This window comes from Botrytis deweyae (genome assembly GCF_014898535.1).
Source record: "Botrytis deweyae strain B1 chromosome Unknown BDEW_006, whole genome shotgun sequence".
Taxonomy (NCBI): Eukaryota; Fungi; Ascomycota; class Leotiomycetes; order Helotiales; family Sclerotiniaceae; genus Botrytis; species Botrytis deweyae.
The window spans coordinates 785683-798051 of NW_024066213.1; the positions used below are offsets into that span (position 1 = coordinate 785683).

At 43.6% G+C, this 12369-nt stretch overlaps 5 protein-coding genes across 5 annotated transcripts; 3 read left to right on the forward strand and 2 right to left on the reverse strand.

The window, feature by feature from the left end:
* Positions 1-469: 469 nt before the first annotated feature.
* Positions 470-2260, reverse strand: EAE98_003446 (uncharacterized protein; the record flags this gene model as incomplete). Its single annotated transcript, XM_038951066.1, has 4 exons — positions 2192-2260; positions 1851-2005; positions 825-1516; positions 470-567 (listed from the first exon to the last, which is right to left on the reverse strand). Exons 1-4 carry the CDS (start codon positions 2201-2203, stop codon positions 470-472), a joined length of 957 nt encoding a protein of 318 aa, XP_038812530.1. The 5' UTR covers positions 2204-2260.
* A 1661-nt stretch (positions 2261-3921) lies between these two features.
* On the forward strand, positions 3922-5586 carry EAE98_003447 (uncharacterized protein; the record flags this gene model as incomplete). Its single annotated transcript, XM_038951067.1, has 2 exons — positions 3922-4194; positions 4367-5586. The coding sequence occupies 2 exons, from the start codon at positions 3922-3924 to the stop codon at positions 4820-4822; spliced, it is 729 nt and encodes a 242-aa protein (XP_038812531.1). The 3' UTR covers positions 4823-5586.
* Positions 5587-6378: 792 nt separating this feature from the next.
* EAE98_003448 (uncharacterized protein) lies at positions 6379-7673 on the forward strand (the record flags this gene model as incomplete). The annotated part of the gene is made up of 5 exons (XM_038951068.1): positions 6379-6673; positions 6759-6939; positions 7021-7048; positions 7116-7241; positions 7289-7673. The coding sequence occupies 5 exons, from the start codon at positions 6379-6381 to the stop codon at positions 7460-7462; spliced, it is 804 nt and encodes a 267-aa protein (XP_038812532.1). The 3' UTR covers positions 7463-7673.
* A 511-nt stretch (positions 7674-8184) lies between these two features.
* Positions 8185-9696, reverse strand: EAE98_003449 (uncharacterized protein; the record flags this gene model as incomplete). The annotated part of the gene is made up of 3 exons (XM_038951069.1): positions 8185-9223; positions 9289-9393; positions 9455-9696. The coding sequence occupies 3 exons, from the start codon at positions 9694-9696 to the stop codon at positions 8185-8187; spliced, it is 1386 nt and encodes a 461-aa protein (XP_038812533.1).
* A 301-nt stretch (positions 9697-9997) lies between these two features.
* On the forward strand, positions 9998-10683 carry EAE98_003450 (uncharacterized protein; the record flags this gene model as incomplete). The annotated part of the gene is made up of 2 exons (XM_038951070.1): positions 9998-10115; positions 10175-10683. 2 exons carry the CDS (start codon positions 9998-10000, stop codon positions 10681-10683), a joined length of 627 nt encoding a protein of 208 aa, XP_038812534.1.
* Positions 10684-12369: the final 1686 nt, after the last annotated feature.

The following is a 12369-nucleotide window of genomic DNA, read 5'->3' on the forward strand; positions in this document are numbered from 1 at the left end:
TATCCATCCCACGCTATGAACCAAGCGAGGTTGAGCACAAAAGCCGCACCGTATGCTACTTATCTTGTCTATCCTGCCCGGAAATCCATCGAGTGTAGAAATCAGAGGAAAGTAAGACCAGCTGTCCGAAATGTAACCCAAAGATCGCACAAAAAGAAAACAGATATCCATCCACCCAAATTTCTCTCTGGCATCCGTGGAAGTAAGCTGAGAGCGAGATGGGGGTTTCAAAGTTTGAAAATCGAATGCGCCCAACGCCGGGGGTATATCGCTTAAAAATACATGTCGCAGGTGTGAAAGAGGAGTCGTGGCGGTGATATGATGTGTATGAAAGACCAGATAGGCTGACGGGATGGGACGACTGAGGAAGTAAGCAAAACTTGGCCAAAAGAGTCGTAGTTGAAAAAGCCTGGCCGTGCTTGGAAGTTGATCAGATCCAGTCATCTGCCATCGACGTTCTCGGGTTCCTTTACTGTTGCGAAGGCACACCGCTGATACCATCAGAACTTTCGACTCCATGGGCATTAAGAGCATCAGGTTTGGCTTTCTTGTGTTCAAGCTCCATTTCTGCCACAGGATTATTATTAGCTCTCTTCTTGCAAAACTCAAACACGGAGCCATCACTGCTAGAGATAAGATCTGAGGTAGCCTCGCAACTACCAGCTACGAAAGTGTGAGAGGAACTAAATGGGACCCCAGACAACCACTCGACTGAGTAGTTGTGTTAGGGTTGACCTGGTGAATATAGAAGAGAGACAAACAGAGCTAAGAAAGATTGTAACTAGAGATACAAATTGCGATACTAATCAAACGAGAAAACTTACGAGTATCTGGTTGGCTAGAAGAAGGGACAAGAGGAGTGGCTGTAAAGCTAGCAGTTTTCTGTTGCCAAGGGTGTGCTCCCATTGTCTGCGCAGCTGAAGTTGGTGGAGTTCCGTAATTCGAAGTATACCCGTCACCTACCCAGCCAGCGACGACATTTGGTGGAGGTGGGGCCATGCTGGAGACACGAGGAGGGAATACAGGTTTGGCTGATCCACTAGAGGATGAGGTAACGTTCTTAGCAGCATGCTCATCTGCTTGGCCTTGGCTGTTAGTATTTGCTTGCTCAATTGGAGTCAGAAGGTTGCGAATACCAAACGGTCCAGTATACGATGTGATAGGTGTATCCCGGGCTGGAACAGTCTGCTCTTCATCAGATTGAAGAGTATCAGGGGAGGCGACCATATCTGCAGTGGAACTCGAACCCAAAATTGACGCTGCCAGGTCCATGAGTGTCACAGCAGAATCGGGTGGTGTTGGGGAGCGTGCTGGAGAGATTGCTGGAGAAAGCATTGGCGAGTTTCTCAAACTTTCGGTTGTGATTGTCAAAGTCGGTGTGGCGAGGTTGGTCTTGCGCTCAGAAGTACGACGCTTCAAAAAGCTAATGGAATCACGTCTGATGGACTTGTGCTCCTCTTGGATGATTTTGTTCTCCTCTTGCTCTACCAATTTACGAATTTCAATTTCCGCGGGACTAATTGAAGGGGTTAGCCATGCTTGATAACCGAGTGTTTGTAAGAACGCCGGTAAGAGTAGCTATCGAAGAGACAGAGGTATTGGGGACACATCATGGGGGCATCGTCCAGAACAAAATATTTATGCAGTATGAAGAAAAAAGCTGCTCTGCGAATACATGAAATGCTTTAATAGGAGAAGATGCGCCAAACGACGGAACGGAAAACGATCTCGTAGCCGCCCGCAGTAAAACAGATTGAAGTACATATGTATTCATGCTCCAATGATTGGCGAGGAAAACATGACGACTGAAATGAGTGAAGGGATAAAACTGCAGAAACTTCAAGACTTACTCGGGAAATTTAGGTACAGGACCAAGGTTTTGAAGGTGATTCTTTGCTTCTTCAAGGGAAGTTATACCAACTTTCTGAGAAAATGCGTCGAATTCCTGGCTCATCTTACGTAGAGGGAGAGTCTTATCGGTCTGTGTTCGAATGGATGATTGACGCTTGAAGAGAAGTCAGTAATAGGTCATTTAGGATGAACAAAATGGCCGCGGTTTGGATTAGTGCCACTGCTCAGAATTTCAAGGTGTGAAGTCTGAGAACACAAAATTGAATTCAAATCAGAATATAGGTCTGGAAGATGGGAAGAAAATGAGATTGAGAGAGAAAAATACTTGCAGTCAATCTACCAATAGAATCATCTTTTGGAGAATTGGGAGAGGTTGTGTTTGTAGGAGTACTAGTCTGGCTGCCACCTATCAAAGAACAAAAGATCAGCAAAAATCCAAAAGATTCCACAGGAATCAATCCACATGGAATAGTAAGGAGCTTGAGAGTCTGGCTTATTATCAGTGCCGACTTGATGTTGTTTCATTAGGTTCTTGTCCCGAGATTGATACTTGGTCAGATCCTCGAGCATCTCTATGCCCCACGTGGAAAGACAGCTGAATTCTCCTGTATTGATCACATACATGGTGGCTTATCTTCTTTCGACTCCATCTCTGTTTTCTTTGCAGGAAAAAGTTTACAGGGAAACCAAGAAATGTTGGTACGAAGTAGAGAAGAGAGATTTCTCGATGATAAACACCCTCTAGAGAACTGATGTTGGTCTGGGTTGGAAGATTGTTCTTTTAAAAGAGATTTACAAATTTACCAAATTAAGTTTTGTATTTGAAGATTGGGTAACCGAGAGAGTGAATAGAAGTCGGGTGGATACTTGGTATTCAATTCGTAATTTGTACCTAATTTCTACCTACCTAGGTAGGTAGGCAGTATGATTAAAAATTAAAATGTAGCAGTGACTTCCAATGTTGAAACAATTGTCGCCGATAACGGCCTTCTATTGTGTTGGAAATCTCTCGGTAATTTAAAGGAGAAGTGTTGAAGGTGAAAGTGAAGGTCCAGATCAAGTGAAAGTTGATACTGGACGTAGTTGTAGTTGTGGATGTGGACATCTAGATAATGAGTGCTGTCTGTTTGTTTGTATATGCTTTCAAAACAATGGCAATCTCTTATTTCAAAGAATGCAATGATATTCACAGCTGCTGGTGGGAAACACAAAAGTAATTAGATGACAATCCGCTTGTGAAAGTTGTGTGAAGTTTTCATATGTTGCCTGATGAACGGTGGCATATGGAATTCATCTGCAGATAGGGATCCTGATGATATCATCTTGTCACAGATCTAAACTCTACAGTCTTTAGCATCACCTTTTAGATCAGATACTTACTAGATTCAGGAGTTCCTGTGTATATTTGAAATCCCCTACTTTGACAATGCTTTAACCTCAAACCCCTTAAAGCCTAGAGCACGTGATAACAAGAATTGGAGAAGTTAACCAGATCATGATTGTATTCCAAAGAGGACATTCAAAAGTATCTGGATAGAAAGCATTATGAAGACAAAAAAATAGACTTTGCTGTCTGCAGAGAACTGCATAGACCTCTGGGAGATATTTTCTTCCTTCCCTATATGGCACATCTTGAGAGCATATTAACTCATATGAACTCCATATGCCTACCTATATGGCTCTCCATTTCAACCATTCTAATGCAGCAGGCCGGTCAAGAAAGGAATGTACACCCATTCTATGCATCCTAATCACCCAGCATCTTGTAATCATTTTAAATGTTTGGATGCATACATGGAACATATGCCATATTTCCATATTTCTTGGAGTATTTTGACTTTGCTTTCATGTTTGTCTCCGATTGATTTGGATTTGATTGTTGTTGACTGACTTCCGCTCCACAAATGGAGCAAGGCGACTCAAATGTCGTCAGATGATGATCGCTTACTGCCAACCTAGACCGCCCAAAACCACACTAAAAATTTCCATCCCGATGTCTCCCATCAATCAAAAAATTTGGTGCTCACTTACTGGATTCGCCTCCATATTACACCTCACAACGACGACACAATGAACTCAAGAACATTACTCCGTCAATCATCTCGAGCTTTGAGCTCTTCTCTTCGCAGCTCAGCCGCAAGACAACCTTTGCGTTCTCAATTCCACAATAATACTTCGCTGGCCGCGCAAGTTGCGTCGAGGCAATTTCAAGGAAGGAGATTCTATGCTACGGAACCAGAGGCTAAGAAGGATGAGCCAGCAGCAGAGAAGAAGGATGCTGAAGTAGAAGACCCATCGAAGAAGGCTTTGGAGGCAAAGGATAAGGAGATTCTTGAATTAAAGGTTTGTATTTCCAATCTAATATTATCGATCTGCTTCCTTACTGCTGCTTTACACCCATTATGCCGAATACTGCGCCACTTATACTTATGGAATCTGAGCTTGCGAATCTCATCCGGTGGCAAAGGAATTGCAAATACCAGTTCAAGAGCATTTGGCTAACCCCACATCACAGGACAAGCTCCTGCGCTCCATCGCCGAATTCCGCAACCTCCAAGAGCGCACAAAACGAGATATGCAAGCTGCAAAGGACTTTGCCATTCAAAAGTTTGCCAAAGATCTTGTTGACAGTGTTGACAACTTTGACCGAGCTCTTACCACTGTTCCCGCAGAGAAGCTCTCCGTTTCTGCCGAAGAACGCAATGAGCACCAACAAGACTTGATCACATTACACGAGGGATTGAAGATGACCGAGAACATCCTCATGTCAACATTGAAGAAGCATGGTTTGGAAAGATTCGACCCTTCAGTCGAGTCCGAGAAATTTAACCCAAATGAACACGAGGCTACTTTCATGACTCCTATGGCAGGAAAGGAGGATGGCACAGTTTTCCACACCCAACAGAAGGGATTTAAGCTCAACGGAAGAATCTTGAGAGCTGCCAAGGTCGGGGTTGTCAAGAACCCTTGAATACTGTAAACCAAGTTTTACATTTTGCGGAACGCAAACCTAGCATTGCTCGGCGCATAGAGTAATGAAGATGTTTACTCCGTATATATATCGGGGTAATGAACGGAAAATCCAGCGGAGGAATTACGATGTACAAAGTGTATAAATAAAAATGGGACTACGGTTATGTCTACTTGAGCATCCGACTCGAGCAGACACAAAATTACGGCGTTGGAATGCATAATGACTGTAAGCTGTATTACGAAAGAATCAGCTCACTCCTCTCTACAAAGATATGACAGGTTTTGGGGTAAATATTATGGGCTGGCCTGGCTTTTGCGGGATCTATCTGCATCATCTTGTATATGTCACTCACGATTTTCTTTTCTTTTTCGCATATAAGAAAAGAATAAATATACCTAATGAAACCATGCAAGATTGTTTTCCAAGTCGATATGAATGTTTCCCAACAACTCCCATTCCTTTTTTCGCACAGTATAAAACCTGTCCTGTTCTCATAACATCGGAATAAGAAGTGGTTTTCCAGTCGTATTGTACAATGGTAAAGACACTTTAGAGAGCCATTCTCACCTCATAGATTTTTCACTCTTCGCTCTCTTATTAGACGATACTATAATGAAACCATGAATCACACACACCACAGCTCTTGCACATTTTTCTTCTCCTCTCCCGTCCTGTTCTATAAACCTCCGTTCAGAACTCCCATTTCATCTTCATCCTCCCACCATCCATAACCTCGCCATGTCTATTCGTAATCCATACCTTTTCCTTCATACCACAAGATACATCGACTGCGCAAACTCTGCACCCCCAAGCAGCTTACAGTAGTACTCTTCGCTGTAGATACCGTTACATGTAACATCGAACAAGTATGGGGGACGCAAGTGCTATTGCCAAGAGGATCCACGTTCAAAACCACATTTTCAATGAGTATTTGGGACTTGAATGGAGGGGCGGTATCATGTAGATAAGTCTAGGTGTTGTGTTATAGCACTTTGAACAGATTCAAGAGGTATATTGATATATATATATATATATATTAAATAGCTTTGCAATCTTGAAGTCTTTGAAGATATTAGTTGGCTTGAGGATAGACTTTTATCTTTTTCAATCATGAAGAGCGTTTCTCTATAGTGAGAGAGTGAATCGTAATGTCGCCATACGAGTATCAAAGTATTAACCTAGAGACTTAGTTTTGCATGAGTCTAGATAAATGAATTGAGTCTAAACCAGTTTGTGGAAGAAAAGTCAACAAGCTAGGTGTACATGAAACCGAGAGTTCGAAAGTCAGGGAGGAAGTGAGGACCGGAAGAACTGCGGCATCATTAGCAGACCTCTCTGAAATTAACATCAGGTCTAAGATAGTTTGAGGAAAGATGTGAGCACACAATTTGATATCACTTTGTTAATCCATCAAATTTCCCAAGATAGCAGTATCATAAACACACAGAATCGGAAAGTGCGGGGCACATGCATGACAGCGGGGTACTTTCCGCCCCTCTCTCACTTCGCTTCAATCCTGATTTCTACCCCTCTATCAAAATCTAACTCCAAAAATGGCACCTTTAACTCGAGCGTCTGTAGCCCTGATAACAGCTTCTTCAGCCGGGCTCGGCGCTGCCACCGCTCGACTATTTGCATCACACGGTGTCCGTGTCATCATCAATTACCATTCCAGCCATGACAAAGCGCAAGATCTTGTTGGCGAACTGGGAGATCTTGCCCGTAGAAAACTACCAGATATGGAAGAGCAAGATGTAGTTACAGCTGTAAAGGCTGATATGTCCAAGAAAGATGAGGTGGAGAGATTGGTCAAGGAGAGCGTGGAGAAGTGGGGACGATTAGATGTTGGTGTGTTTATATCTCAAACTTCCCGATTTCTCGATCGATTTGTATTTTGAACTTGGAAATCAAGAGGACTAATCTAATAGAACAGTTGTTTCCAACCATGGCTGGACTCAGATTCGCAATTTTCAAGACCTAGACGACAATATTGTTGAAGAAGATTGGGATCGGTGTTTCAACATGAATGTGAAGTCTCATTTATGGCTTTTCCATGCTGTGAAGCCATACCTAGAAGAGACCGATGGAAGTTTCATATCGACAGCTAGTATCGCGTTAGTGTTCTATTCTTCTTCTATTGATAGCTTCGTGATCCGAATCTGCGATATCAACAAGGGCTAATCAGATTTCATTAGGGGTGTGAAACCGGGTGGGAGTTCCATGGTATGTTCATAACCCAAGGATCTGATAAACGTGAGTAAGGCAAGAGCGCTGACGAGTGCCAATTCAGGCATATTCTGTGACGAAAGCTGCACAGATACATCTCATCAAGTCATTAGCTCTCACGTCAACAATACGGGTGAACTCCGTTTCACCGGGATTGATGCTCACTGCAAGTTCAATATTCATTGCCTCCGTCCTCAACTATAATGCATGACATCAAGCTAACCCACATCACCACAGGACTGGGGTCTCCAATTTCCCGAGTCAAAAGTAGAGGGAGTAAAGAAAAAGAGCACACTAGGAAGACTCGCGACCGTCGAAGAGGTTGCTAGACAGATATACTGTTTAGCCGAGAGCGAGAGTGCCACTGGTACAAATTCTATCATTGATGGAGGAATCCATTTGGGGAAATAGATGTTTTTAAAAAGAAACAGAGGGGAATTACTCAAGAAAACCCCCAGACATGAGCTTTCATTTAACAGGTTTCAATGACCATCTGTCGATTTGCAAATGCATAGATTCCCAAGCTTTCCAACTCCTACAACCAAACCAATATCACGCCCATCGACAGTGCCAGGCATTGATATTAAGAAAGTAGTTTAATTCAAATAAGCAAATGACACACTGAGTAAGAGACCCAACCAAATCTTCTCTGAAACTCAATTTCATTCCGTAAGAGACAAGGGGGAAGGCAAACCGGAGGTTTCTTCGGATGTGAATTGCTTTAAAAGGCTTTCAGATATGCAAGAATAGACTTAGTGTAATATTAGAGCTGTTGGAAAGCCCTTTCTTTATGATTTGCAAATATCAGTCTTCAAATATATAATTATGGATGTAAAACGAAGTGATCTCCTAGCTTGTGATGGAAGATAATAGTGATTGAATTAGTACGTGTTCAGGTCATAACACAAAAGCTGACAGTGCTAAGAGTAAAATAAATTGACAAAAGTATGTGCAATGCTCTTTGAGCTCCGGAACGCATTTGGGAAAAGCTTGCATAACGAACCCCCAGTGCAGTCTGAGGTTCAGTTTAGGAAGCCACTAAGCCTTACAGGATGTATTTAAATGAACATTACACTTTCAAGCCAGCGTGATAACGAGTCATAAACGAAGCATTTTTAAGATAGATGAATCGCCTAACCAAAACTTATTTTCTGTCTTGTCAGATCCCTAAACACGTCATCGAGAACGTTTCTCTTCCTCTTCCCCCCTTCATCCTCATCATGAGTCTTGCCTTCCTCCTCTTCCTCACGATCCATTTGAATATCTTCTTCAGTTCTAGGTATCCAAGCTCTGATCTGTCCATCCGAATGAGCGGAATATATACCATCAACCGGTTCTCTCCACGCCAGTGCTGTGATACGGTTCCGGATATTTCGCTCACCGGTTCGAGATCGCACTGCTGCAACAGTGGGACCAGGAACTTTCAGTCGCTTGAGAAGACGACCTTCATGAAGTTCAAAAACAAGAATTTCTTTTTCATTGGGGAAGAATAGAAGTTCTTTCATCGGGGGTGTTAGTGCTGTGGGTGACACTACTATAGGTAGACTTGAGAGATGTCCATTCTTGATTGTTGGGCCAAAGCTTGCGAGAGTATTTGCACCTGTAGCTGCATCCCAGACTCGAATTCGTTCATCGTGTGCTGCAGATATGATATAGTTCCCATTATCCGTCCACGTAAGACCATTGACAGCTCCGGTATGGGCCTTGGCAGAAGCTCTTGATCGACCACCCGCCATCCCATGTGTAGTTGTCATCCCAATTGCATCTTCCAAATCCAATAAGCCCACTGCGCCAGAACTCTTTCGAACATCCCAGACACGAATCGTACCATCTACACACCCACTGGCTAGTATATGCTCAACGTTTGGATGCCAAGCGACTGAGAGGATAGCTCCATGATGTCCGGCTAATGAATGTGTACTTGCGCCGGACCGAAGGTCTATGAGCCTGACAGCTGGATGTTGAGTCGCGCAGGCCACCAAAAGATGTTGTGCGATGGGAGATACGGCATGTGAATAGACTACAGAGTCTAGATCGAAGTCTGCGGATAATTGGAGAGTCTCCGTGGAGTATAGTTTGAGATGATGATCGTACGACGAAGAGAGAAACGCAGCAGAATCGAAAGGATAGAAACTAAGATGTGTAATGCCATATTGATGCGCGGAAGCAGTCCTGCAGACCCGAGTTAGTGGATGCTTCCCAACTGTTAGGCACAATGATAGAAATCTGTAAAATACCTGGGGACCATTCCGGTTGGTCGGAATGTATATTCTGATGCCCCGGTGGGGATTTGATCAAGATCCCAAACTTTGATCGATGCATCTGCACCACCAGAAAGGAGACTATATATCTTCACGTCAGTCCAGAAGTTTCAATAAGTATCATTATTCATTTCACTCTTACATCTTTCCATCAAATCTATCTATTGACAAGGCGTTTACTCCAGTTTGGTGCGCCCATATCTTCGCTGGCTCGTAATCCCGAGCTCCCGTACCTGAAGCTACAGTCGTCGGAGGCTTTTCACCACCATTGAATCGTACCTTTGGAGCTGGTAAAATCGCATGGATTAATTGGGTAGTCTGAATGCGAGCAAAGGCATTTGGGCCAAGATTGCCCGTTGATCGATCAAAGATCAATTGATTCATACATTTGATGTACGATAGAATCTTGTATTCGAAAAGAATAAATTGGGGGACATAGGTAGGTGGTGATGATATACCTCAATGTCAATACCTACTACGTGTATGATGCACTGAGAAGTGTTGCTTATGTAGGAGTAAAATCTGAAAGGATTGCGACGCGACGGTCCAAATTACGCGGGGTCGTTTCATCATCGTCATACCATACCCAGCTAAATTTCTAGAGCGCTCTAGCTAGACTCAGCTCTCACAATTCTTATTCATTTTTTACATTCTAGACATCAACATTTGAAAATCAAAGGACACGATGACTTCAAAAGCATTTTCACAGAATACTTTCATCAATCCAAATGTTGAAGAAAAATCAATAGAGGGGGACAAGGTTTCACGAACAAGAAAACCATCTGTTTACGACGCTGTTGCAGGTAACGTTCCAAACACGACATCGATCGGAGATAAAGTTACGTACTGACGTATGGCTCAGGTCGGATTTCCGCAGCAGGTTTCATTCCTAGGAGTGTGGTTGTCTCCTCAACGCGGGATACTACATCGTCCTCTTTAAGCGCTGTGCCTCCCGAAGCTGTGTTGTTTCGGAGCAAAAATGCGCCCACCAGGTATGCCGAATCGGACATCTATTTTGCAAATGAGCGAGAGTCTCCAAAGGGGTTGCCAGACTCCGATCTGTTAAAATCACTTCACACCTATGCTTCAGATTTCTATTCGCGTGCAACTGCAGATGGAGGGTCTATAGATTGGCGCAGCATGGACGAGACGGCTTTGATAGGACTGGGTATTTTGATGGAAGAAGCATCTCGAGAGATCCTAGGAGAAACAGGTGACCTGACTTTTACGGAGGGAGAGGAATTCAATATCAATATTCTTGGACGCGGTCGACGCTCTCGAACAGGCAGCATTGTCAGCTCGCCCCTAGAAGCTAAAAGGCCCGCTAAGAGAAGACGCGTCCATGATGATCATGTCAATGGATCGGGTTGAAATAAAGCATACGTAGATATTAGACAGCCACGACACAGAGCGTTAGACTACGATCTCGGGCGATTTGGGGTTGCGGTCACACTGGATTTAGACGAGCTATTTTGGACCACAGCCAACACTCAAGGGGGGTTCAACATGATTAACGGAAGAAGAAAATTTGACCAGTCAGGATATCAGAACGGCGAACGGGCTCGTTATCAGACTGCTTTTTACCAGCCCAATTTTACAAGTATGGAGCTATACGAGTAGGATTGAGATAAACTAGAAGGGTCGGTGGCGTGATGGGTTTTCATTTAATCGAGTTAGCCCCTTCACGGTTAAGGGACGAGCCGGATACGACAACATCTACATCGGTATCTTCGGCAACCAATGCGGATGGTGTCTCGCCGTAGCTTTCCGATTTATTGGGACGTTCAAAGCTGATGGTGTACACCGAAACAAACTTGTGCGACCTGGGTCAAATATCAAAATTGGCACTCACGTTCTCATTTGACGCTTCTGAGTAAGCTTGCATGCTTCGTGTTACACCGACATTTGGGCTGACTCTGATAGCTCAGGATAGCTAAACGCTATATCTTGCTCACGAGAAATGAATGCAATTAATCCTTGAAAATTTTAACTCGGTTACCGGTAGAAAGCAATCTTCCATCAATGAGCTCTGTTAAACTAGGCGTGATTCCGTGAAAGATTTGAGCGACCGAGTTGAACAAGGCAAGGTAATTAGATGAAGGTTGCCTTTTGGTTGGGCGAAGGGTCCGAATATTCAAGTCGTCTCCGCTGACACGTGGAAAAAGGTCCGTACATTGTACAATAGTACAAGGTGGACCTGGTTAATCTTGGCCTTGACATTTCCCGTTTCACCAATCGTCTCTTTGTATTCTTGCCTCTGGACTCTGGAGGGGTTGAAAGTTCACCGTTTTCTTATCTATCAGTTCATGTATTCGGTACGTTGCAATTTGCCTCTTTCACGGAGGAATGTTTCGGACGTATGTAATTACTGTATACAGATAGATACTGGTCGTGTCATATAACTCAGATGTGATAGCATCAACCAACAGTTCGTCTATAAGGGCCAGGATTGTATATATCAAATATTCGTGTTCTCGTGAGACAAACGAAATGATGCAGATCTAGCTTGAGATTTTTGATGTCCAGACTCCAGAATCGCATTTTTGTTAACTTCGCTAACAGCATTGCAATCACTGCATACCATTCATGGTGATGCAAGTAACGAGTCAGAAAAAAGTTGAAGATTTGCGCACATTGCATATTAACCTCCGAAGACCCTCATTGGTCACATCGGAAGTTTATCATCTGCCATGGGAAAACGAGTACCGGTTCTGGAAGCAAATCACCACCCTCTGCAACCATGAGCGACATGATTCCCTCGTCGCACATTCCACCTAGCCAACATGCAAGCAACATCAACAACTCAGGGCACAAGTCACATTACATGGAACTTGGAAGCACCGCCTTTTCAATTCGTGTTTAGCCGTCTTATCATCTTCCTGTCGGCCATCGTAAGTCTCGCGCGCTATAACCTCAGCCTCCTAAATGATCAGTCGCATTTCCATCAGCACCATCGATCCTGTAGCTTGGAAGAAGCGGTGAGATTACATCTTTACGTACGGATAACACAGTCCGTTTGAACGCCAGGAACGTCAGATGGTCCGCATCCAGTCGTAA